This window comes from Rhinoraja longicauda, chromosome 2 (assembly GCF_053455715.1).
Source record: "Rhinoraja longicauda isolate Sanriku21f chromosome 2, sRhiLon1.1, whole genome shotgun sequence".
NCBI classification, from domain to species: Eukaryota; Metazoa; Chordata; class Chondrichthyes; order Rajiformes; family Arhynchobatidae; genus Rhinoraja; species Rhinoraja longicauda.
In genome coordinates this window covers 68,925,059-68,952,353 of record NC_135954.1, presented here as the reverse complement: position 1 = coordinate 68,952,353, position 27,295 = coordinate 68,925,059, and the positions used below count along the sequence as shown (strand labels likewise).

Below are 27,295 nucleotides of genomic sequence, written 5' to 3'. Positions count from 1 at the left end.
GGTAGTTGAGGCTGGGACTCTCCCAATTTTTAAGAAGCAGTTAGACAGGTATATGGATAGGACAGGTTTGGAGGGATATGGACCAAACACAGGCAGGTGGGACTAGTGTAGCTGGGACTTCTTAGCCGGTGTGGGCAAATTGGGCCGAGGGGCCTGTTTCCACACTGTATCGCTCAATGACTCTATAACCCAAACTTAGAATGAGACCATAAGTTGCGCAGTACTGCATTGAAATGTCAGGCAAAGTCACAAGTGGGATGGGTCTTGAAAATGGATAGCTTTGATTCAAGGAAAGAATCCTCATAATGATCTATGCTATTAATAGGATATCCTCAAAACCTTCTAGGATTAATTCATTCAGAACTCATTGGTACTGGCTGATCATCTGCTGTAACCAGACCTAAGGTGCAAAGCTGCAACATTAAATTGTCATAGACAATAGACAATAGACAATAGGTGCAGGAGTAGGCCATTCAGCCCTTCGAGCCAGCACCGCCATTCAATGCGATCATGGCTGATCACTCTCAATCAGTACCCCGTTCCTGCCTTCTCCCCATACCCCCTCACTCCGCTATCCTTAAGAGCTCTATCCAGCTCTCTCTTGAAAGCATCCAACGAACTGGCCTCCACTGCCTTCTGAGGCAGAGAATTCCACACCTTCACCACTCTCTGACTGAAAAAGTTCTTCCTCATCTCCGTTCTAAATGGCCTACCCCTTATTCTTAAACTGTGGCCCCTTGTTCTGGACTCCCCCAACATTGGGAACATGTTTCCTGCCTCTAATGTGTCCAATCCCCTAATTATCTTATGTTTCAATAAGATCCCCCCTCATCCTTCTAAATTCCAGTGTATGGTGGTGGGTCATGATTTACGAACATCTCTACAGCATTACGCCGAGAGGACACTGACCCCAAAGTCAGTACGTTTCCTTGGGAAGCTGCCACATGGCACCAGGGAGAGGCACAATTTTAAATCAGTGAATGTGAGAGGTCCCAAAAGCTGTCAGATTTTCTGCTACATGCTGGAGGCTTAAAGTCCACAGGCCAGCTCTTTACTTGGACTCTGATCATGATTATGATTAGAGCAAGTAGTCAGATGACAAGGAGCAAAATATACAGCAAGCTGAATTCAAATTTATTTGAGATTACAGCCACTGGCTCATACACATTTCTGAATGTAGTCACAAGGTATTAAGTAAATATTTATAACAATATATAGTTCCAAACTTTGGAAGCTTGCGATAAAAATAAAATGCCCTTCTCAACCAAACAATATCTCATAGGTTGTTTGCAGCTCAGAAGCATTTTGAAGTACGGTCACTTCCGTGAAGAAGGAAACACAAAAGTCAATTGATACACAGCTAAATTCTACAAATAGCCTTGTGGTAATTGACTTGAGAATCTCTTCTGGAGATTCTGATTGAGGCATAAATAAAAGTCACCGGGGAAAGAAAGGGCTTCCACGACAATGTCTCCTTGGAGTACAAGAGATAAAGATTAAAGTGAAAAAACAAAGAAAGACAAATTGAGGATTTTAAATCCAAGGGAGAATTGAGATGAACAAAGAAAGTATAGAGGAGGAATAAAGGGATAGATGGAAAAGAATGAGAAAAGATTGGAGGCTAATATAAAAAGGAATGCTAATTACTTTTAGAAACATAAAAGGATTGTCAAAAGGACCACATAAGGATCAAGAATGCTTGCAGAAATATTGCACATCGATGAGGTATAGAGTATTTTTCTCCTGCCTTCATTACATGATATAAAAATAGAGAAAATACTTAAAAGGCTCACAATTCCAAAGAAAATCCCAAGGAACTGTTCATTTGATTTCAAAAAGGGAAAGTCAGGACATCGCAACCAGTTTACATTGTGGGTTGAAGGTGAAGACAGTCAGCAGCTTCAAACCCCTGGGCATTAACGTCTCAGATGCCCAGTACTGAGCCAAGCACATAGATGTACTCACTAAGTAGACAAGGCAATGCCTCTACTTTCTCAGAAATTTAACAAAATTCATGTCACCAAACATTTTAACTTCTACAGATGCACAATAGAAAGTATACTGACTAATTGCATCATGGCAATTCCAATGCACAGGAATGCAGGAAGCTGCAGGAAGTAGTAAACTCAGCCTTGTCCATCACAGGCACAGCCATCACCAACTCAAGAAGGTGGCATCTATCATCAAGGATTCCCACCATATGGGCCTCTTCCTTCTGCTACCATTGGGCCGGAAGGACAAAAAAAAAATTGCACACCACTAGGTTCAGGAACATCAAACTTCCTAAAACATCACTTTCTTGAACCAATTCATACAACCCCAATCCTAGCTTGACAACAGACACCTTAGACCACCTCTTCTACTACCATGAACTTGTTTTCCAATTTTGCCCAGACTAATTATTTTCCACTGTCTTGAATAATTTAATATTTTCATGTTATCTGAGGTTATGTGGTTGTGATGCTGCTGCAAGCAAGATTTTCATAGTACCTGTACCTCACTGTACTTGTACATATGACAATAAACTTGACGAAATTAGTGAAGTCATATGGTTCATAATTAATGCTTCCTAGATTTCTGGGGGAAGTTTCTGGAAACAATCCTTAGATCAGAAGATAGGGCCACGGAATGGAAGGTTTGCAAATATTACACTTAGGGGAAAGGGACAACTATCACAATTAAAGGTAGTCAACCCAATGTTATGATAAGGACTTTTAGAGATGATATTCTGGAACAAATTGAATTCCTGTAAAATTATAAGCAAGTAAATGAGAGTAAATGAGAGTCATTACAGATTGGATAAAGTAAATTACTGATTAATCTGACAATTTCAAAGCAGTAGAGGTGATGGTGCAGCAAACATTGGATGCATGGACTTTTGAAAAATGTTTGACAAAATCTGCCAGACTTAATTTAATTAAAGCCATACTAATAGATGGTAGTAGCAATGTGGATTAAAAAAATGGTTGAGGGCAGAAAGCAAAGCAGAATGGTAAATACTTGTTCATCAGACTGGAAATTACAATAGTGTTCCCATTAGTTGCTGTTAAGATAACAGCCTAGATATAAGATAAATTGCCTGGATATTTCAGGTTAGAATATTTTTACATTTACAAACAATATAAAACTTTAAAAATGTAATGAAACTATAGAAAGTACAGAAACAATTTTCAGGTCATGATACATGGCACATGTAAAATATGTTGCGTAGAAGTGTGAAGTGATATATAATGTCAGAAGAATAAGTGCCCATAAATTAAATGATAATGTCACAGAAACATAAAGATCACAAATCTTTGAAGGTGAGAGGACAAGGTGAGAGGAAGTGCTTGGCTTCAGTAATAGATATAATTATAAAAAGGAAGTAATGCTAAACGTTTACAGACCTCAATTGGGCCTTGTCTGAAATATTTAGCATTACTTTAAGTGCCATACTTTTGGATGGATATCAGGGTGCAGAAAAATATTACCAGAGATGAGAGACTTTGATCTTATCTGGAGGGATTGCACATGCTGGGGCATTTCTCCTGAAAGGACATAAGCAGCTGGAACAGAAGTGGGCCATTGGTAGGATTGCCAACTTTCCAACTCCTAAGTAAGGGACAAAAGCCGCCCGGGATGCGCCCCACGTGACCTCACCCGGTCACCGCCCACGCCCCATGTGACCTCACCCAGCCAGCGGCCACATGCTCCCGCTCCACCAATGGTGGTCGCCCGGGCCAGGATGCTACGCAACCTCCGATCGGCGAACACACTCAGCCCCGCTCCCAAACACACTCCGTTAGCCTACACTGTCGGGGCCTACAGCGGCCCCCGGGCCTACAGAGTCCGGGCCTACACTGTCCAGACCTACAGTGCCCCCTGGGCCTAATACGGGACAAGGGCGGTCCTGTACGGGACAAACCAGTTTAGCCCAAAATACGGGATGTCCCGGCTAATACGGGACAGTTGGCAACCCTAGCCATCGGGCTCTTCACATTTGGTGTAATTTGCATGTAAAAATTGTCCCTAGTGGGTGTAGGATAAGTGTTAATGTACGGGGATCGCTGGGCGGCACGGACTTGGTGGGCCGAAAAGGCCTGTTTCCGGCTGTATATATATGATATGATATGATAGTAAAATATTCTCTCAGTACCTACCCTTTCAAGCCCCCTCAGATTCTCACACACTTCCCATTTTTTCCAACATGTATTGACCCAATCTGCTCAGTCTATCCTCTTAATACAATCCTTTCATTCCAGGAATCAACCTTGTGAAACCTCTTTAAAGAACAAGTATATCATTTTTAAAATAAGGAGCATAAAATGCAGAGTAGATGAAAAGACATTACGCAGACTAGAATATTAATTACTTTTCTCCCTCCACAGATGCTGGCTGATATGTGGAATATATCCAATATATTCTTTCTCCTTGTCAAAACCACTCACAGTACTTCATCAACACCTGGCACACTTATCAACACCCTGTGCAGCTATTCCAAGGCATCTTGAACTCGCTGGTCTTTGCAATAAAGACTAATGTTCAATTTACCTTTCTCATCGCTTGGTGCACTCAAATGCTAATTTCCTGTGTTTCATCCAGGAGAACATCCAGATATCTCTGTATAACAGCCTTCCATTATTCCTAATCATTTGAAAAATATTCTGCTTTCTGTTCTTCCTACCAAAGTTGATAACCTCACATTTCCCCATTTCTTCCAAATTTATATTTCTTTGGTATATTGAAAATTCAGATTTAAGGCACTTAACCAAAAGAATTAGACACAGTCTAAGAATAAAGGGGAGGCCATTTAAAACTGAGGTGAGAAGAAACTTATTCACCCAGAGTTGTGAATTTGTGGAATTCTCTGCCACAGAAGGCAATGGAGGCCAATTCACTAGATGAATTTAAAAGAGAGTTAGATAGAGCTTTAGGAGCTCTAGGGGCTAGTGGAATCAAGGGATATGGGGAGAAGGCAGGCACAGGTTACTGATTGTAGATGATCAGCCATGATCACAATGAATGGCGGTGCTGGCTTGAAGGGCCAAATGGCCTCCTCCTGCACCTATTTTCTATGTTTCTTTGTTTCTGTGTTAGAACAAGAGATGATATGAAGAATATTTTTTTAACACAGGATGTTATAGCGATCTTGTGTGTCATGGCTGAATGAATGTTGGGCAGCAGATTCAAAAAGAAGTTGGATTATTATTCAAAAGCATAACATTCCCAGAGATTCGTTTAAATTAATTCATGGAATGTTACGATTCAGGCAAGGTCTGCATTAAATGCTCATCCCTAAATTTGCGTGGAAAGATTATCGTGAGTCTTCTTGAACGGTTGCAGTCTTGGTGTGAAGCTCCTATGTTCCGTTTGAAAAGCAAATAATGTGTCGCTGGGATGGAAACGACCATTCATATTCACACAAATGGAGGGCACTTAAATGATTGATGCTTTCAAAGATCACAATCAGAGGAGTGTTTTATTATTTTATTAACAGGATCTCAAAATAGTGAAAAGACACAATGGCACAGCTGCTGTCACACAACTCCAGCACATAGGTTCAATCCTGAACTTGGGTGCTGTCTGTGTGGAGTTTGCATCTGTCTATGATTTCATGGGTTTCCTCCCACATGCCAGAGATACCCGAGTTGATAGTTAAATTGGCCATTGAAAATTGTTCCTTGTAAAGGTAAGTGCTAGGATCCAGGGAGAGTCAATGGGAATGTGGGTAAAATAAAAAATTAAATTAATTTTTTTAAAATTTTTTTAATGTGATTAGTGTTCGGTTAGGATATATTTGTACTTGATGGTTAGTTTGGATTTGATGGGCCATAGGGAACATTTCTGTACAGATGTTTGAAAATGCATACCTCCAGATTCAGGGACAGTTGCTTCCCAGCTGTTATCAGGCAACTAAATGGTCCTCTCATCAACTAGAGTGCAGTCCTGACTAACCCACCCACCTCATTGGAGACATTTGAACTATCTTTAATGGGACTTTATCTTGCACTAAATGTTGTACCCTTTATCATTTAATTGTACACTGTAGACAGCTTGATTGTCTTAATATGATCTTTTCTTTGACTGAACAGCACGCAAACAAAAGCTTTTCACTGTATATCGGTACATGTGACAATAACAAACTAAACTCAACTAACCTAAACTATGACGCTTGGTATTGGTCTATTATTGTCCTGTGTAATGAGATGCAGTGAAGACTTTTGCTTTGCATGCTGTCCAGGTAGATCATCCATACATGAATATAAACAAACCCCTTTGACTATGTCAGAATTTTCAAATGAGTATTCATGTGGTGGTGCCTTGGTAACACAGTGGGGAATAATATCCTCGCCTGAAATGGTGTCACAATGTACTCACTTGAGGCTAGATGAGGCATCAGTTTAACTTCTCATATGTAACATTGAGGCATAGGAAGCCTTGTTGCGCTTAAAAAGCAGGCTGTATATGCCAAGGTTTCACATTGTAATAATAACATTGACCCGAATGAGTAATAACTATCAAATGAGCATGAAATGTTAGGGCAGAACTAAAGGGTTACTCTAATTAGACTTGGAACTTCTTTATTTGCTTTTTTTCCCTTAGACATTCTCCCTAAATATTTTTTAAAGTCTGTTTAAACTATTTAGCTCATATTTTTTTTTAATCAAATGTCATCTACATATTTCATCATTATCAATCACCAATTGTTGAAAAATGGAAGCACTCAATGAATGATATGTACATAATTTTTAAATAAGATCATGTGCTCTTTAGGTTTGTTCTCGGAGGACCAAACATTTATCTCAACTGGATCAATGTTTTCAATAGCAACCATAGATGGAAAGGTCACTGGAAACTCAAACATCTGGTTTGAGTCAAAGGCATATGGTAGTAACAAAACAATTTTGTCCATACAGGTAACTGTGGTACAAAATGCTATGGGATTTGCTCCACATGATTCATTTATGTTGCACAAGCCATTGATCATAAGTCAAATAACATGATGTGACCTGGTTGTCATTGATTCTATTTTCTTTAATGAAAACTACATTGGGGGCCAAACATACTCTATATAGTAATTAATTCAATGAATTATTAGTTATCCTTGTAAATGTTTACTCTTCAATTAGCTCATACATTTCTTTATTCTCAGTTGTGTCGATAGAAAATAGTGTTTAATGAAAATTGTATGTTGTAATTTTTTTTAGAAGTACACTACTAGTGCCTATCTATCCATAAAATATGAAAATGACAATGTTTCTCTTTGAAATAAATAAATATATTGCACCACAGTGCAACTTATAATTGGCATTTCAGAAAATATTTTACACTCAAGTACTTTCAAAATAAATGCTGTTTTACTTTGTCAACTTTCTTCATAGGGAGAAAAAGTAATTCTACTCTAAAATCTATTCACTTCAGATATCTTTAGAACAAATGATTTGATCAAAGTAAACTGAGATTGGATTTTACCTATTCTGGGTGAGTTTTCCTTAAGGGCCTGTCCAACTTAGGCGATTTTAAGGCGACTGCCGGTGACTAGGCTGTTACCGAACGTTCGCCAGGGAGTTGCGGGCATGATCGTGAGGAGTCTTCAATGAATCGTAGCGGATCTCGGCGCGTCGCGGAAAAAAATTCCAGATAGAAATTTCTCGCCGACAGCTGGCTTGTCGCCAGGTATCGTAGCTTATTGCGGGCGCTGTCGCATGCTGTTCCCAGGTTTGCTAGATTGTCGCAGATGCATTTAGAAGCACGTAATATTAAATTAAGAAAAGGCATTTGAAGATACCAGAAGATAGTTTTGTTTAACCAATTTATTTACCGTCAGGACATTTGACAGGTAGATTGGAGGCGACAGTTTGACGGTCAGGTAAGCGTGGGAATTTCACGATGTTTCTGAAGATGGTGTAATCTCTTAGCCAGGTGCTAGTTTCATAAAAAAAGTCATCTGTATCGACCTGACTCGGCATTGTCGTGGTCATTGTCGTAGGGTAAATGAAAATTTCGGCGATCTGCTACGACTTTGACAGTCGCCGGCAGTCGCCTAAAAAATCGCCTAAGTGGGACAGGCCCTTTAAGGGTAGGATTGAGGATTGTCTACGATCACCCTCAATCTTGATTCTAAAATAGGTCGAACTTTGTTTGGAAGATGTGCCAGTTACCCTTCTCAAATAGCTTCTGCCTCAAACATGAGTTGAACAGTAATAGATTAACTATTACTGAAATTGCCCTTTGAATACATGCCCCAAATTTAGACATGTATTCCCAAAATTAATTGACTTGGTAGCAGGATGGCTTAAGTCCAATCCTGCTACCAATTCAATGGCTGGAACAATATTATTAATGTGTCGATAGATAATCAGTACAAAATAATTGCCTTCAAATACTGCCACGAGGCAATTGAAGGAAAACTAGTTTAAACAAAACCCCAAGATACTCAGGTGAAGATCATGGTACTGAGAATTGGGGTGCACAAAGGGGGCATTTAGTGGTAGCGTGGAAGTGAAATGCTCTTCCATGTGGATGCGATGCAGATGCAATTGGGGGCAGTCCTATCGTTTTTAAGATTGTTAATCTAAAGGTCTTCCACTTGCTCCTTTTGCTGGTGTGTGCTGGTATGCATTAACAAACAATGCTCTTTTTTTCCCAGATATCACCAACTTTATTGCTGGCCGAGTTTTAAACTAATGGAACAATTTAAAACACAAGGCAGTTTCTCAGGCAGATTGACAGAGCACCTAAAACTTTCTTATTCTGGATTTAAACGTCTAAAATACAAAAAGGAACACCAGTTTGTTAATATATCCTAAGCATTGCATTTTAATTATGCTAGATGTTTCATGAAGGATGCATATTAAGTTTGGATCAGTCTAGTATATCTCATATTAGCATTATTATAGAAAATGGTCTTCTAATTGCTTGAATGAAACACAGGAAAGAGACAAATGTTTAGATTAAAATGCAACTAACCATTGAACATTTCTTGCAAACTATAACCGTGGAATATTGCTCAATGAAAACATGTTTTACTTTTTTGGCTTGGATTCAAGTGGTAAAAGTTCAAAAAATATTGTGGTATGATCAGTCTGTTTCCATGGTAATAAATAGTATGATTGGGTTGGGGGCACAGAAGACAATGAATCCTAGTATAAACCAATTCATTTTCACAGTCTATAAAGTACATGTGCTGACCTTTATTTCCTTTGATATCAGAGCAGTCAATAATATTAAAATCTTTGCCTAAATTCTACCCCAAACTAAAGGATTTAGGAAATATATCTGTAAAAACATCTTGTCTTTCTTTCCTTTACATGCTGAGATGTCAAGGAAAAGATTAGAAAAGACTGATTTTTACATTTGTAAAACATATAATACGTCAAAACACATAATACATTGATATTTCATTAAAAGAATATACACAACTATTCTGGTGGAGAAGTGGTCAATGTAGAATGGTGGGCATTTGTTGTGAATGTGAACTTTCATGAAACCTAATACCTTTTCATTCGAATTATGAGTTGTGGGACTGCAATAAACATTCACATGCTTACTAAATCAGCACAAATGAGTAGGTATAATGTTACATGGAGTACAGTTATTTTGCCCAAAATGCTCAAGAGGTGTGGCCAGAATTGATCAATTGACTTCATAAAATTGGAAACAAAACCAGAATCTAATCATTAAAATCTTTATAGATTTATAGCGCAATGATTGAAATGTGATCACACTTAATGCAAATATGATAATGCTGATACCTTCAATGTATGTCGCTGATATTTATAAGCCATAAAAAGATCCTTTACATACAAAGGGGGAGTCGTGATATTCAACGTATTCTTTGTAAGAACTTTCTATCAAATTTCCTCACGATCTGATATAATACTCATTATTTTGGTTACAAAAACATTTAGCATAATTTTTGAAAAATCATCTCCAGATCCGTACTCATTTTGGCACCGGGAATACAACTGATTAGAAGAAGGCATTACGTAGTTCATTCCATTTCATACATTCATTACAGAACTGCCCAATTGGACAACATCAAACTGAAACAGCTGAGCTCATAACTCAATGAACAAAGTTGCAGCATGTTATGAGGCTGAGTCATGTTGACAACAAAACTTTATGTTTAATGTTTAGTGATCATGATCTCAATTTCAGAATCTCGGAAAGACAGGCATCATAGATAATCTTAACTGACTATTAAAACAAAAGCATTCCAGCTGTTCACTGACATTCTGATAAGAGCCAGGAGTAGGCGGTGCTCTGGAGATTGAAGAACACGTCTTGTTGCTGGAATAAATTTGGGTCCAAAATCTTTTCAAAGGTTCAGTTAAGTTCACCCAGGGACGGTACGAAAGTAAAGCAGAATCACTGTAAGGTTCTGGAATTTATAGCAGTTTTCAAAGATAACTGGTCCTCACCAGCCCATTGTTTAAATAAAGGAAACTGCGATTTAACCAGGACTAGATATTACACTGTCAAGCAGCAAAGAGATAGAGCAGAAGTCACAAATTATGAAGAACGAATGAGATAGAACTGGCTTTTTGCAACACATAAATACAAAAATCACGAACAGAAATAGGCTAGCCATCTCATCATGATTGTTAATGATCTAATCTTTGGCTTTATCTCCACTTTCTTGTCCGATGCTCCTATCCTCTGATTTGTCTGTAATCCAAATACTTATCTTAAGTTTAAAAATAATTATCAATTTGGTGCCAACAGTGTTTTGGCAGAGAGAATTCCGAAGCATCATAGTCCTTTGAGACATGAAATTCTTCCGCACCTGAATGTTAAGAGCCCCTGCTCTGTCTCTCTTGGGTTTAGATTCTTCGGGGGAAATATCCTCACATAATCATTCTTGTCAAGTCCCTCAAAATATTGCATGTTTATGAGATCACCACACATTTCTCCAGTTTAGAGATTATATACCCATTCTGCCCAATCTTTACTTATTGACAATCTCTTCATCTCAGGAGATAATCAAGTGAACCTTTGTAGCACCACAGCTAAAACAAATTTATTCCACTTTATATAAGCTGGTATTCCAACTCTGGCGCTACCAACGCAAAGCACAAAACATCCTTTCTCCTCTTCATACTCCTTGCAGTGAAGGCCAACACTATATCCTCCTAATTACTTGCTGTAACTGTGTTAACCGTGTTAAATGTACAGACAGCCAAGATATTTTAGCATTCTATAGCCTTAAACTAATTAAATAATATTCTTCTTTGTTATTCCTCCACCCCTTCACATTCCACTCAGTATACTCCATCTGATCGTTCCACTGAACACCTCCGCTCAGTCCGCCAAGACCTACATTATCTCCTGGTTGCTAAACACTTTAACTCTCTCTCCCAATCTCATGCTGATACTGCAGATACTGGCTATACTAAATAGCCAACATAATGGAGTCAAGCAAGTGTGAGATGCATTTCAGAGTGAGGTTCAGTTTTAAAAAAGGATAAGGAAATGTAGGATAAAAAGGACATAGAGATTCCTGTTCAGGCCTGGATAATGGGGTCATCTTAGTGGAGGTGTAACTTGAATAAAACGTTGATGGGAAGTAGTAGAACCAGGTGTCTCAATTAAACATTTACCTTTTCCCAATTGACAATTGACAAAGAATCAGCAAAACCTTGATCAGTGGTTGTTTTTGCATTGAAGGTAGAAGTGGCATAAAAGGATAGTGTGATGAGGCAGATCTAGTGAAGAAATGCATGGTTCTTTGTATTGCAGAAAGATCCTCAGACAAATGACAATTGGGAAAAGGTAAATGTTTAATACTAAATCTAAGCTTGACAGATGTTTAATGGCTATGAGGAAAACATGAGTATACTGGGTTTGCCACAAATCATCTGAGATCTTGACTGAATGGCAGAATAGGCTCGAAGCAACTTTTCATGTTCCTATGTTCTTCTATATTTCCCATCTCCAGCAAGACTACAATTATCTCAACTACAAGACTACAATTAACGCAATTGATATCAATGAGGCTTACTGAACACAGATCACTTGCAGAACTCTGTACATTCCCCAAATAATGTAAATACCCATGTGTTCCTCTTGCAGCAAAGTACAAATCAATTGATATCCCTCCCTCAGGACAAAACTTATATTTTCTTTACTGATCCTTGTTCCAGGAGCAGCCTCATGAACAATATAGCAAGGGGTGGTTAGTTTGTACTGAACAGATTTAATGTCCCTAATACTCACATATACATGGACATGTATTCACAAACATGCATACTCAGTCACTCTCCCTCTCAGCTCGCTTCACCCTTCCTCATCCCCCTCAGTTCCCCTGATCTACAGCCCAGGTGAATCCCAGAATGTGGTTCCCTGGTGAAGGAGGTCAATTCATCCTGTAGGAGCAGAAGCATACCATTTGGCCACCGATCATCGCACAGCATTCGCAAGGACGTGAAAGTAATGGGTCCTCTGTTTCGCCGAGGGCAACTCTGAGGACCTCAAAATCTGCATGAAACCCGACAAATCCACCAACATTTGCATTTCAACTCACCAGTTAACACACTGAACTTTACAGGCAAATTATGCAGCTAGTTAACTATGTGCTTCCTTTGACAGGAAATTCCAAATGTTTGTAGAATGCATTCCCACAGGTAGATTAAATTAGTTTGGCTACATGAATGAATGTATACAGCTGAAACCTAACTAGTTTCATCAGTGTGGTTTAACTTTTAATACACTTACATTCGTTTTGCGTTGCAGACCTGAGTTTTGCACACACAGATGCTGAAAAAAATGATCTCCCTTAAAGTGTCTAATTGATTGCAGACAAGGATTTGGTAATGAAGGGTGCCTGGAGAAAACAGACTCCAAGTTATTAATTTGTTCGCAAACCTTTGTAGTATCATTGGTGTTTTGTACTCTGCCTCCAAAATTAATTGTAGCTTGCATAAATTTAGTTTGCATCAGCATGATTAGAACAAAATCCTCTGTCATCGGTTGCTGAGCATTAAGACACATTGCACTAACAAGTGAATATTACTTTGATGTACTTTTTAATGAAGGGCAGTGAGAATGTGTAGAACACAGGATGCCAGCTGGGAGCCCAAGTTATGAACAGCAAGAACAAGACAAACAGGTTGACCAGTGCTTTGTGATCTGTATAATTTGACTCATCTGCACCTAGCCACTTTACACAGCCATGGATCAAACAGTTTTGTTATGGAACAAATCAAATCTGCAGCCAGGAAATGGCTAAGTTTCATGCCACAACAAAGTCACATCAGCCGCTTCTCACCATTTGATATGGCTTTGGTTGATTGAGAACATCTGTTAGAGGCCCTGCAAAAATCAATGAGCAGCTGCCCATTTACAGGGGTTTCAAAGTGATAAACAAATCATTGGAGTAAGGTTGCAAAGGTAAAACAATAAAGACATTTCAGGCAGTGCTATCATGATTTTTTTTGGGGGGGGTGAAATCTAGGAGTGCATTCTAAGCCAGAGTAGTTTATTGAAATGGAATCTGTTGCAATATGTCTTGGAGTTGAGAGGTCACAGAGCAAATATTCATTACCTAATTTGATTTGGGTCGCATAGCATTACCATAGTCATGGAAGTGAATTCCAGAAGCTGCTGAAAATGATGTACAAATCACTTCCAATGGTTGCTTCCATTTTTTTGTTTGTAATTTACGTAAAGAAAGTTTCTACATTTTGAATTTTATGCTACAGGGCTCCAAGGAAGAAAACAAATGTAAAATGCACTACAGATTAAGTGACCACCATGGAGAGAGAAACAGAGGTAACTTTTTATGTTGGTGACCTTTAATCAGACGAATGAATGAACGAATGAATGAATGAATTAATGAATGAATGAATAAGTTTATTGGCCAAGTATGCATATAGAAGGAATGTGCCTTGGTGCTCTGCTCACAAATGACAACACAAACATACAATTAATAATTAAGAATAAAGCATAACACATCAAAACAATAAGGATACACATTACAGTCTAAACATGTGGGTGAAAATAAACCAGAGCAAAAAAGAAACCGGAAGCCGCAGAGATTTGTGGTGACAGAAGCAGAGAACGAAACAAGCTTAATTCTCTTTAGTAGAGAGAGAGAGAGGTAAGATTGAAAACTTGTGGAAAATCAGACTAATGAAAAATTGCCGATTTGAAACATTAGCTCTCCATAGATGCTGCCTAACTTACTCCTGTTTATCTATGTATGTATTTCCGATACAAGATGGCTGTCTACGTCAAGCTGTGCTGATTGCTTCAACCAACAAATGGGATAAGAGGTCCATGCACTAATGTTTATTCATTTGCTGCCATTTTAATTTGTTCTGATTGGAAAATCAGTGTAAATGCTGAACTGTTTTGACCAGCAAATACTGTGGCTAAGGTCAAAACAAAATTAATCTCCAATTAGCTCAGCTGGAGTTGCATTTTAGTCTTCCTGCAACATTCACTTAAGGCAGAGCACCATGGAGTGATGCTAGTGTATAACAAGTTTAGCATTATTGACCAGGGCAGAATTTCTTCTTATTTGGATTACTTCAACCGATCAATATGCCAGCCTCCAGTCCCAGATAATACCTTGACTGAACTAAGGCAGAGGATCACTGGTGATCACACTTCATTCTCACACTTCATTGGGCCTATCTGAGCAACATCATTTCCACTTCACATTGCACTGGAATCATCAGGATTCACTTCAACTGGATCACTGCCATCTTCAAGTGGTTTCCAGACTCCACAGGACATTTGGCAGATGAGAAAGGGAGCTTGTTAACAGCTTTCAGTGTAACATGTTACTCACCTAATAAACTGAGAAAAAACATTTATTTACTCCTGAAACAATGGTCGCAGTCTTATCAAATATGCAGAGCATAGGGTGAACAGTATTTCACTGAGAGAAACCGGAAGCCGCAGAGATTTGTGGTAACAGAGGCAGAGAACGTAACAGGCTTGTTTCTCTTCAGTAGAGAGAGAGAGAGAGAGAGGTAAGATTGAAAACTTGTGGAAAGACTGGAGACATGTCATGGAGAGATTGAAGTAAGGAGCAAGGAAAACCTTGCAAATGTTAAGTTGGTCCATGGACAAATAGTGGCATTTGGGTATCTGTACTGTACGCCTTGTCAGGGCTCCGGGGGAATAACCTTTGGGTTACTTGAAGTAGAGAAGCCAACTGCGTGGTCAACCCCTAGACAGCGTGTGCGCCCAGCACCGTGACCGTGTGTGCGCCCAGCACCGTGACCGTGTGTGCGCCCAGCACCGTGACCGCGTGTGCGCCCAGCGTCGTGACCGTATGCATGCCCTGCACCGCAACTGTGACTACGTGTGCGCCCTGCACCGCAATTGCATGTGCGCCCGGCACCGTGAGTGCATGTGCGCCCGGCACCATGATTGTGTGTGCGCTCTGCACTGTGATTGCGTGTGCATCCATGCACCGTGATTGTGTGTGCGCCCTGCACCGTGATTGTGTGTGCGCCCTGCACAGTGATTGCGTGTGTGCCCTGCACCATGATTGCGTGTGCGCCCAGCACCGTGAGTGCATTGCACAAGGTGAAGGCTACAGCATGATAGATCTCAGGATGGTTGACAAATTTCCAAGGTTTCCCCAAGGCACACAATTCACTCTGGTCAATAATGTCAATTCCAGGATATTCAAAAGGAATCTGTGCAGTTGCTGCACATGGGCTCCAACAACCTACTGCACTTGTAAACCCTGAATATGAGATTTGTTACAAGTTTAAAAGAAAATTAAAAAAATTTAGAGACACAACATGGAAACGGGACCTGCAGCCTACCCCAACCATTGATCATCTGTTCATCCAAGTTCTATGTTATTCCATTTTCACATCCAAACCGTACACATTCGGGTCAATTTCAGAGGCCAATTAGGCTGCAAACCTGCACGTCTTTGGGAGGAAACTGGCGCACCCAAAGGAAACCCATGCGATCACAGGGAGTTTGTGCAAACTCCATACACAGAGCACCCAAGGTCAGGATCAAACCCAGGTCTTCCGTGCTGTGTAGCAGCAGCTCTACCAGCTGCACCACTATGCTGCCTTTAATCTATTTATGTTGTGCACACCTCATCATTTTCACAGTACGACAATGATAAATCATCATCATATTTACACAAGGCTCCCTCAATCCATGTGGAAGTATTTGGAGAAAAAAAATCTTTAAAGGCACAAAAATTCAACAGGAAAAGTGGGAATCAAAAGAATAAATCAAAAGAAGAGGCTTACAAAGTTGCCAGAAATAGCAGCTGGCTTCAGGAATGGGAACATTTTAGGAAAGAAGAATTTGATGAGGATAGAAAAGATAGAATATCCAAATAAAATTCAAAGAAATGAGAAATTTGAAGGAATGAGAAATGTCTTCACATAGACAATACTGAATCTTTGAAATATCCTCCCCTGGAATGCTGTGGAAACTCAGTCACTGAGTTTGTTTAAACATAAATTGATAGATTACTGGATACGAGGGGAATCAAAGGACATGGGAATACTGGAGAAAAACAGGACTGAGGCAGAAGATCAGCCATGAACCCAATGATTTTTAGAGCAGATAAGAAGGGACAAATGGACTCCATCTCCTCACCATTCCTATGATCTTATAGCAAAAACTGTGTGGTTTCACAAGAACAAGAGAGACGAATGGATAGAGCCAGCCGGTAAATAATTATTAGATTATTCCTTTTCATTCAGAAGGTCGATTGACTCTTTGCCAATGAAACCAACATCCTGATGATGTCCCTGCGCCATCCCAAATGATGCTTGGCCAAACCCTTCCTCCCACTCCCTCTGCCATGTGTTCTTCCCTGGTTCCCTTATCCTGATTGCTGTCACGACCTGCAGTCCACCCAGATCTACTGGATGCCAGTCTCTTTACTCCCTCCCCTCCTCTCTTCCCTCTCCCCTCCACCCCTGCTCTTCCCTCCCACACCCTCCTTCTGATCTCTGCTGATCACCATCACCAACATTTTCCCAGTGTTTATCTTCTTCCACGAGCTTTCCCACCTGGCCACCCCTCTCGAAATGGACAGTTGTCAGTCAGTAAATTAGTTGAAAATATTATAATGGGATCCTGCGTTTGAATAGGTTGGTTTCTGCCTTCCCTGTATATCAAGATTTATATCATTAAAGACACGTGCCACCTCTGCCGTACCAAACATTGGTTCAGTCTCTCAAAGAAATGTATCACCATTTTCAGACACCAGACTGTGTCTACGATTAGAAACTGTTGATTACACAAAGTCACCTCATGTGTCTGAGAAAACCTTGTGAGTGAATGCTCTGCATTGGATTTGCAACATTAAGCACAAAGACATTTGAATACTTTTGTCTGGCCAGGCAATATTTTGTAACCAGATAACATTTCTATACAATAATATTCTTCACCTTCTTTTGTGTTACACATTTATCAAGCATGTGTGTCAACATTAAAAGATTTATACTTGGAAGAGAGCTTTGGCTTAAAGCCAATTACATTTCATCAAGTCCAGAATCAATTCTCAAGTTTTGTTTGTGTAGTTCTAGATGGGTTATAAATTGTAAATTCAAAAACTGCAATGTGAAAACAAAGTTAATTAAACCCAAAAGATCCAAAAGTCCAAAAGATCACCAAATAACTAAAATATACAATGAACCTATTTCATGAGCAAATAATTCAGATGCCAGCCATTATGATCTTGGGACATACTAAATAATCATATCAAACATACAAACAAAGAATACAGATGGTGGTTTACACAAAAGGACATAAAGTGCTGGAGTAACTCAGTGGGTCAGGCAGCATCTCTGGAGAAAAAGAATGGGTGACGCTTCGGGTCAGGACCCTTCTTCAGACTGCCTGACCCGCTGAGTTACTCCAGCACTTTGTGTTGATCTATCATATCAAACACATATCGATAAAAATAGTATTAATTTTGGACACAGCTGACATTTTAAAAAACATTCTTGGAAACAGAGCAATCCCCAATAACGCTACAAGAGAGAACCTATTGCCATTCAAAGGAAAAGTCAGGGCCCAAGAGATCACTGGAAACAAATTATTCAATCGATGCTAGCTAAAACCATTTTATGTTACTAGATTTTGTGGCACTACAAATAATATAATTAATTATATATTATTTATATTTAAAACTGTAGCTGACAGAAATTCTGGATAACACTTCATCCTTCCACCCACATGCACATTCACACTGATAAAGGTGCAATTTGATGTTTATTACCATTTTGGCCTCGGAGTGCATTTGGTGAACTTGAGGGGGTCCAGGTATCCCCATGATATTAGAACTCATGGATAATTGTCTGTCCATCTTTGGAGAGAAAAAAGAAATGTTTTTTTAAATCAATGTTAAACATTTAGCAAAATAATCATGCAGAATAGATATAAAAAAATAATTGAAATGAGTAAAATCACATTTTGATGATGGGCTGTACCTATTTGCCGTCGAATATCAAAAAAAAGATTAAATAAGGCCATCTTGAATATTTTGATTTTATTTGCAATAAAATGAATTCTTGTACCAAGATCAGGAGTAGAGGGGGCAAACCTTTAGAATTCCTTTGGCATCCTGGACAACTGAGTAAAGTCAGTCATTGTCTGCTCATTCAGAAATTTAAAGAGACTGATAAATTTTCTGGACATGGAGGGAATCAAGGGATCTGCTGGAAAATGCCACTGTGGTAGAAGATCAGCCCACAGTGTTGATGAATGGCACATCAGCTCCAGGGATTGGATGACCTACTTCTCCTTTTATTTTTGTTTCTTATATGTAATCAGTAACAATCATGACAAAATAAATATCATTTTATTTTATGTTTCATTAGTTGCAAATCATTTAGCATGTTTTAATCAAAAAAGATTCAATTCTTAACTGCACAACATTGTTAGATTCAGCAGAGACAGGACTGTTTTGAAGTTGAATGACTGTTTTGCTCTGCTAAGTTATCTACTTTAGGCTTACGGAGCAAGAGAGAGCAGTTTAACATGTCTGAACGTCTCATGCATAGAAATAAAAATTGGTCAAGCTTCACGTTCCAAGGAGAACTAATCCAAGTGAATGTGTAGACGTTGTATCGGAACAAGATCAAACTCATTGGTGTGGTCTGTTAGATGAATAGCTTGACACTCACTGTCAAACTCAAACATGAATTACAGCCATGTTGGCCGGGCGCCAGAGCAAACTGGCATGCGCCTCTGCAACAGTCAGAGCATTCAGGAAAGGAGGAGGAGGGGAGAGATGTGGCAAAATATAAAATATTATAAATTTGTCAATCTTACTCATCTCGCTAAACCTGTCTGAAAATTTTACGCTGCCTCGTCAGCTATTTAGTAACTCTTGTAATTCTACAAAATGAGAATTGCACCATATTATATACCATTAAATCAACCTGCTCAAAACATTCTAGCAATATGCCAGAATCTTTCACAACAGTTCAACCATACTATTGTGTTTCCATCCATCGCTCCAATATCATCTCCAGGAGCATAAAGCATGTGGTTTTTGTCCAGACCTACACAACATCAGTTAGATTCCATTTCATATTTCTCTGCAGTTAGTACTTTTAAGCTCGAGGCTTAAACTTTCAAACATGTTCAGATAGAGGTGCAAGAATGATAAATTAGTAATGTCAGCTTTGTTCTGATTCCAATAATTTTGAAATCATGACTTTTCACTGGTTCCATCTACCTATTATCCTTCCCCCTCCTGGTTCCATCTGCCTATCATTCCATCTCCCATTTGGTCCCATGTATCACCTGCCAACCTCTATCCCACTGCCCGACACACTGCTTTATACTGGAAACTTTTCCTCTTTCCTCTGAGTTCTGATGCCGGCTCTCAACCTGAAATGTGGATTTTCATCTTTTGACTGCTAAGATGCTGCGTAACTCACTGATCCTTTCCAGCGTTTAATTTTTTGCTCTCAATAATTTCCAGCATCTGCACTCTCTTTTGTCTTCACCAACATTCATGAACTGATCATTGAAGCAAACTAAAGAGGCAGAAGATGAGCAGCAACTGTCAGCCTTGCTTCAGTTACAGTTTTGGGACTGTGAACTGAGATTAATGGACAATGAGTGCTGCTTTGGTATTATGCAGTCACCTGCTTTATGTTATGACAAAAGCAGAATCTGCTTCACAATTGCAATGGGGTTCTTATCAAATGGCATAGATATTATGCAAAACTATCAAAATTATGTTTTAAAAGCGTGCTGCATGCCAGGAAGATAGACTAGAAAGGATCAAGTATCCAATTCACATGGCAAGTAAGTGAAAAAGATTACAACTGATGCCACACCATTTTGGGATTTTAAACTTTCTAGTCTGAAAGTTGAAGAAATTTGAATTAAATGCGCTACAATCAGTCAGACCTATTTGCTTGATTGCACATTGCAGGCAAGGGGCCAATTCTTAGAACCAGAACCTGAACTATATTTACAGAGGGATTGGAAAAAGTCACATAAAGAAAACTGAAGCATGACAGTAAAAAAAACATTTTAAAATGTATTCATGGAGGGCTTGGAAAAAATAATCACAAAAAAAACTGAAGCATAACAGTAAAATTACTAAAATGCATTTACATTTATTTTTAAATTTTAAACATTTTAAGGAGCCTCAATATTCTCATATATGAATGATTCCCGAATCAGCATGTTACAAATGTTACAAGAATGAAACAAAAACCTGACATGTAACAAAATCCAGAGGTGAAAGAAAACTTAACTCAGAAATATTTAGCCGACAGCGAGAGCAGAATGATCTAACTACATTCTCCCCAAACCTTTAAGAAAAACTGGTATGTGGAAGATTAATTTCCAAAAACAAGTAAAACAAATTTCTAGTTCAGAAGCCTTGATAAAATGTTTTGAATGAAAACATATTTCTGTTCTGTCATCTTGAAACTAAGGCAGGAAGTAGTTTGGTAAAGGAAACCGTTGACTGTGACTGCTATAAATGGATGTGAATCAATGTGTCAATGCAAACCTTTCTGAGAATGTGTGCAAGTTCTTGAAATTATCAGGAGAATGGAAAGGCTTGGGAAATTGAATTGATGACAAATTGAATTAGATTGCATTATTTTAGTTTTAACATACCTGATTTGAACATTATAAATTCACACAATTACTGTTAAGTTTAACAAACACTATCAAAGAAAGTTGGAAATATTTCCATTTGAAATATTAATCTGCAGAAGATTTGATTCATTTTCAACAAGTGATCATCATTAGCACGAGAGGAACCGACTTGACGTCAAACAATAGCATTTGAAATGCACATATTCCAGATTACCCATTTGTGTGGGGAAATAGCTGAAAGCATATATATGTCTCAATCGGCCTGTTGAAGTGGCCCTTTTTGCAGGAACTGCCAGTTTGTCTCAGGGTCATGGCAGCCAAATTCCATCATGGACAACATTCAATGAATAGTGCTCAACAGGTGAAGTGCAAGCAAAAGACTTTCTTGCATCAGTTCTGTCATTGTCTAGAAGAGGAGAAGTCAGTCGTTTGGTGCATCAGCATGGTGGAGTAGGAGGTTGGGGATTGTTTAAGGGAGGACTTTATAATTACGGGAGATAGAGAGCACTAAACTTGGAATCTATGGTGATGACAAGGGCTGATTAGAAACATCAGAGAGAGTAGTCGTGGGTGGTGGTGCTGGTGGCAGGGGTGTGGTGAATAGTGGTTTGGTTTAATCTAGGGTTGCCAACATTGTAATTCAAAAGTACCAGGTAGTTGTTGCTATTCACTTCTTTCTTTCTTCCCTCCACCTCTTCGAGATGTAGCAGTTAAATAATTTATTTTTGGAGAGAGGGCGGGTACCAGGGGTAGGAGGAAGGCAGGTCGTAATTAGTTGTCGGAATTTTGTGGTTGTAAAGAGCAGGGTTTACTGATACTCTTAAGAGGTATGCATAGGTAACATAGTTACTATGTGGAAAATCACATTGATATCGATTTATCATTGTCACATGTACATACAGCAGAAGTCAGTCATTTATTTTGCTTACCAGTGTTGGAAACCACTGTTCAAAAGTTCACAGTATTAAATTAATGCCTGACAGTGGTTCCAAAGCATCTCTGGACCACCATTATCAGCACAATTCACTAAAAATCAATTCTTTATTGAATAGATTAAGTCCCCGATACTTACAAACCTAACAATTTGCAACAGTAATTAATATATGTGAGTCAATTCAGTGGTTTTTCAATAGACTTGAAAAAGTGCAAGGGCATGAAGTATTAAATCAAATTCTTGACCCACAATTTCCATCATGGTGCAAATCTAGGTGTTTAGGCCAAAAGGTCACGATTATTATACCTTCTCCTACACTCCCCCCACAATCCCACTTAATTGTTAATAATGCCAATGGTATTTGGGCAAATGAAACCTACAGTGAAATTGTGACATTTATTTTTAATGCAAAACCACACACCACGCAGAGTTAACTTTTCATTTGACTGTACAAGGAAATTGAATTCAGCGGAAATTCCTTTTTAGAAATGCATCTGCAGTCAAGTGAATTCCTGAGGGGGAAATGTAATATTCTGTACTGATTTCTACAATAGCAGCAAATAAGTTCATTTGGTCACCTTCTTAGTTCTCAGCTATAATGTTTTGGGCTCATACTACCCTGGAGAATTTCAAGCTGCTGGAAAAACTGCCTCTGAAATTCTGCAGTGGTGACCGATCTCCCACTATTACTGTTGGTTCACAGGAGGCGCATTAGTCTCCTGCTAAAGGAAATTGCAAGGGCCTATTTAGGCCATTAATGGTGTCATTATCCAAATGCCAGGATTTTGGTCCTCTCAATTATTTTCTGCAGTTATTAATTTGCCCAGCATATCCGTCATCTCTATCTTTGACAAAGAGATACCAGTGAAGCTTTAACTCTCTTCCACCCTGCTTGTCCATGTGGTGCAGGCATAAGGATATTTAGATCACATGGAATCCAGGGTGAGCTAGCTGACTGGATTCAAAACTGGCTTGGAGGAAGGGGTCAAAGGATAAACACCGAGGGTTGTTTTTCCGATTGGAGGCCTGTGACCAGCGGGGTGCCGTAGGTCTCTCTGCTGGGTCTACTGCTGCTTGTTATTTAAATTAATGATTTGGATGACACATTGTCAGTAAGTTCACATTGTCAGTAAAGTTGCAGATTATACCAAAATTAGTGATATAGTATACAGTTGGAAAGTTAGACCAAGGATTAGCGAATGGAATTGAACTCTAACAAGTTCATGTTCATAGGTTATAGGGCCTGAATTAGGCCATTTGACCCATCAAGTCTACTCCACCATTCAATCATGGCTGATCTGTCTTTGTGTCTCACCCCATTCTCCTGCCTTCTCCCCATAACCCCTGACACCCTTGCTAATCAAGAATCTGTCAATCTCCATCGACTTGGCCTCCACAGCCATCTGTGGCAATGAATTCCATAGATTCACCACTCTCTGACTAAAGAAATTCCTCCTCATCTCCTTTCTAAAGTGTGAGGTGTTGTACTTTGGTATGTCAAATGAGGGCATGACTTACTCCATAAATGACTGAGCCCTGGAGAATGTTGCATGACAGAGAGATCTGGGAGTACAGGTGCATGTCTCCATAAAAGTGGTAGGCCAGATGGACATTGTGGTGAAATAAGGCATTTGGCAAACTAGCCTTCATTGGGAAGGATATTATTGAGTGCAAATAGTGGGATATCAAGCTGCATCTGTAAAAGTAATTAGTGAGACCACACTTGGATGTTGAAAGACTGGAGCGGCTAGGCTTGTATACACTGGAATTTAAAAGGATGAGAGGGGATCTTATCGAAACATACAAGATTATTAAGGGGTTGGACACCTTAAAGGAGGATAGTAAAAGCTTTCTTAGGTATGTGAAGAGGGAAAAAATAGTCAAGGCAAATGTGGGTCCCTTGAAGACAGAAGCAGGGAAATTTATTATGGGGAACAAGGAAATGGCAGACGAGTTGAACCGGTACTTTGGATCTGTCTTCGCTGAGGAGGATACAAACAATCTCCCAGATGTTCTAGTGGCCAGAGATCCAAGGGTGACAGAGGAACTGGAGGAAATCCACATTAGGCAGGAAAAAGTTTTGGGTAGACTGATGGGGCTCAAGGCTGATAAATCCCCAGGGCCTGATGGTCTGCATCCCAGGGTACTTAAGGAGGTGGCTCTAGAAATTGTGGACGCATTAGTGATTATTTTCCAATGTTCTATAGATTCCGGGTCAGTTCCTGTGGATTGGAGGGTAGCTAATGTTATCCCACTTTTCAAGAAAGGAGGGAGAGAGAAAACGGGAAATTATAGTCTGACATCAGTGGTGGGGAAGATGCTGGAGTCAATTATAAAAGACGAAATTGCAGAGCACTTGGATCGCAGTAACAGGATCGTTCCGAGTCAGCATGGATTTACGAAGGGGAAATCGTGCTTGACTAATCTACTGGAATTTTTTGAGGATGTAACTAGGAATATTGACAGGGGAGAGCCGGTGGATGTGGTGTACCTCGACTTTCAGAAAGCCTTCGACAAGGTCCCACATAGGAGATTGGTGGGCAAAATTAGAGCACATGATATTGTAGGTAGGGTACTGACATGGATAGAAAGTTGGTTGACAGACAGAAAGCAAAGAGTGGGGATAAATGGGTCCCTTTCAGAATGGCAGGCAGTGACTAGTGGGGTACCGCAAGGCTCGGTGTTGGGACCGCAGCTATTTACAATATACATCAATGACTTGGATGAAGGGATTAAAAGTACCATTAGCAAATTTGCCGATGATACAAAGCTAGGTGGCAGTGTGAACTGTGAGGAAGATGCTATGAGGTTGCAGGGTGACTTGGACAGGTTGTGTGAGTGGGCAGATGCATGGCAGATGCAGTTTAATGTAGATAAGTGTGAGGTTATCCACTTTGGTGGTAAGAATAGGAAGGCAGATTATTATTTGAATGGTGTCAAGTTAGGAAAAGGGGACGTACAACGTGATCTGGGTGTCTTAGTGCATCAGTCGCTGAAAGGAAGCATGCAGGTACAGCAGGCAGTGAAGAAAGCCAATGGAATGTTGGCCTTCATAACAAGAGGAGTTGCGTATAGGAGCAAAGAGGTCCTTCTGCAGTTGTACAGGGCCCTAGTGAGACCGCACCTAGAGTACTGTGTGCAGTTTTGGTCTCCAAATTTGAGGAAGGATATTCTTGCTATTGAGGGCGTGCAGCGTAGGTTTGCTAGGTTAATTCCCGGAATGGCGGGACTGTCATATGTTGAAAGACTGGAGCGACTAGGTTTGTATACACTGGAATTTAGAAGGATGAGAGGGGATCTTATCGACACGTATAAGATTATTAAGGGGCTGGACATGTTAGAGGCAGGAAACATGTTCCCAATGTTGGGGGAGTCCAGAACCAGGGGCCACAGTTTAAGAATAAGGGGTAGGCCATTTAGAACAGAGATGAGGAAAAACTTTTTTAGTCAGAGAGTTGTGAATCTGTGGAATTCTCTGCCTCAGAGGGCAGTGGAGGCTAATTCTCTGAATACATTCAAGAGAGAGCTAGATAGAGCTCTTAAGGATAGCGGAGTCAAGGGGTATGGGGACAAAGCAGGAACGGGGTACTGATTGAGAATGATCAGCCATGATCACATTGAATGGCGGTGCTAGCTCGAAGGGCTGAATGGCCTACTCCTGCGTCTATTGTCTATTGTCTATTGACAAGTTAGAGGCAGGAAACATGTTCCCAATGTTGGTGGAGTCCAGAACCAGGGGCCACAGTTTAAGAATAAGGGGTATGCCATTTAGAACGGAGATGAGGAAAAACCTTTTCAGTCAGAGAGTTGTAAAGCTGTGGAATTCACTGCCTCAGAAGGCAGTGGAGGCTAATTCTCTGAATGCATTCAAGAGAGAGCTAGATAGAGCTCTTAAGGATAGCGGAGTCAGAGGGTATGGGGAGAAGGCAGGAACGGGGTACTGATTGAGAATGATCAGCCATGATCACATTGAATGGTGGTGCTGGCTCAAAGGGCCAAATGGCCTACTCCTGCACCTATTGTCTATTGTCTATTGGAGTACCGTGTGCAGTTCTAGTCATTCAGCTATATGAAGGGTGTCATTAAGATGGAAAGGGTGCAGAAGAGATTCACCTGGATGTTATCTGAACTTGCAGGCTTGAGATATAGGTTGGATAGACTGGGATACTTTTCTTTGGAGTTTAGGAGGCTGAGGGGTGACTTTTGAGGTGTACAAAGTCATATGGAACATTGATAAAGTAAACACACAGACTTTTCCCCTCAGTGGAGGATTCTAAAATTAGAGGGCATCGAAAGAAGATAGATTTAAGAAGGACCTCATGGGTAACTTTTTCATTTAGTTTTACATTGATTCTATTACTCAACTGAAATGGCAGACATTGCCATGATCAACCACTATGGGATCTTCGCTAAAGAACAATGGTTTCCCAGTTCCTGAAACTTAAAATGTGCATTCATATTCTCACTTTACACTCTTTGTGTGACTTTCTTCTAGAGCATCCAATCCAATCTCACAATTTCCACATCCACAATAGAATTCCCTTCCTAAATGTTTCCATTTTAACTTCCCTCCTTAAATCCCATAATTTTTTAGCATGTTTCTTCCATTTCTTTTTCTCACTTGGCTTCCAGATTTTCTTCATTCAGCCGCTGAATCACCTTGGGGTAATTTTCCATGTTACAAGGGTGGAGCATAAATGCATGTTGTCACTGCTGAGTTGCTTATTAAGGGGTTGCTGCACTGATTACAAAGTCTAAATGCTAATCAAATATATCAGTCAACAATTTCAATGTGAAAACCATATATTTCTTACTGTAGACTCAATATGAGCATAATCTGCAGGTTCACTAGCGTACGAAGGTTAAACACTTTCAAAATAAAACCCAGTCCCTACTCAGTTTGTAGAGTAAGGAGTGGTTCCTTCATTGCTTTTACATCTTAAAACAGTAGTTCATATTGTTCTGGTCCAGTAAATAATGGAGCCACTGAATGAACTTGTACACTACTTCTCTGTATATATGTCTTCACATTCCACTGAGTTTTTCTAAATATTGACTTAACTTGTTTGTAATTACAAAATTACTACCCAGTCAAATGGTCCTTTCAAACAGAAATAATTAACATATGTGCACAATGAAGAATTCTGAAATTTATTCCATTAAATATATTAACTGGCATAAATATACACATCTTTCTGCAATACAAAGTAAACTCATAATTCAACATTGCTTGCAGCTGGAATCTAATGCTGCCTGTATCCTACGATTTTACCAGAAAATTACTTTGCGTTGCCAAAAACAGCATTA

General features: G+C 39.6%; 1 protein-coding gene across 1 annotated transcript in view; it reads right to left on the bottom strand.

Moving 5' to 3' along the window:
• Nucleotides 1-27,295, bottom strand: part of creb5b (cAMP responsive element binding protein 5b) — a 318,546-nt gene that overhangs the window by 72,481 nt on the left and 218,770 nt on the right. The window contains exon 10 of the mRNA XM_078420628.1: nucleotides 18,203-18,289. Coding sequence (XP_078276754.1) covers nucleotides 18,203-18,289 — 87 coding nt within the window. The remainder of the gene's footprint in view (nucleotides 1-18,202; nucleotides 18,290-27,295) is intronic.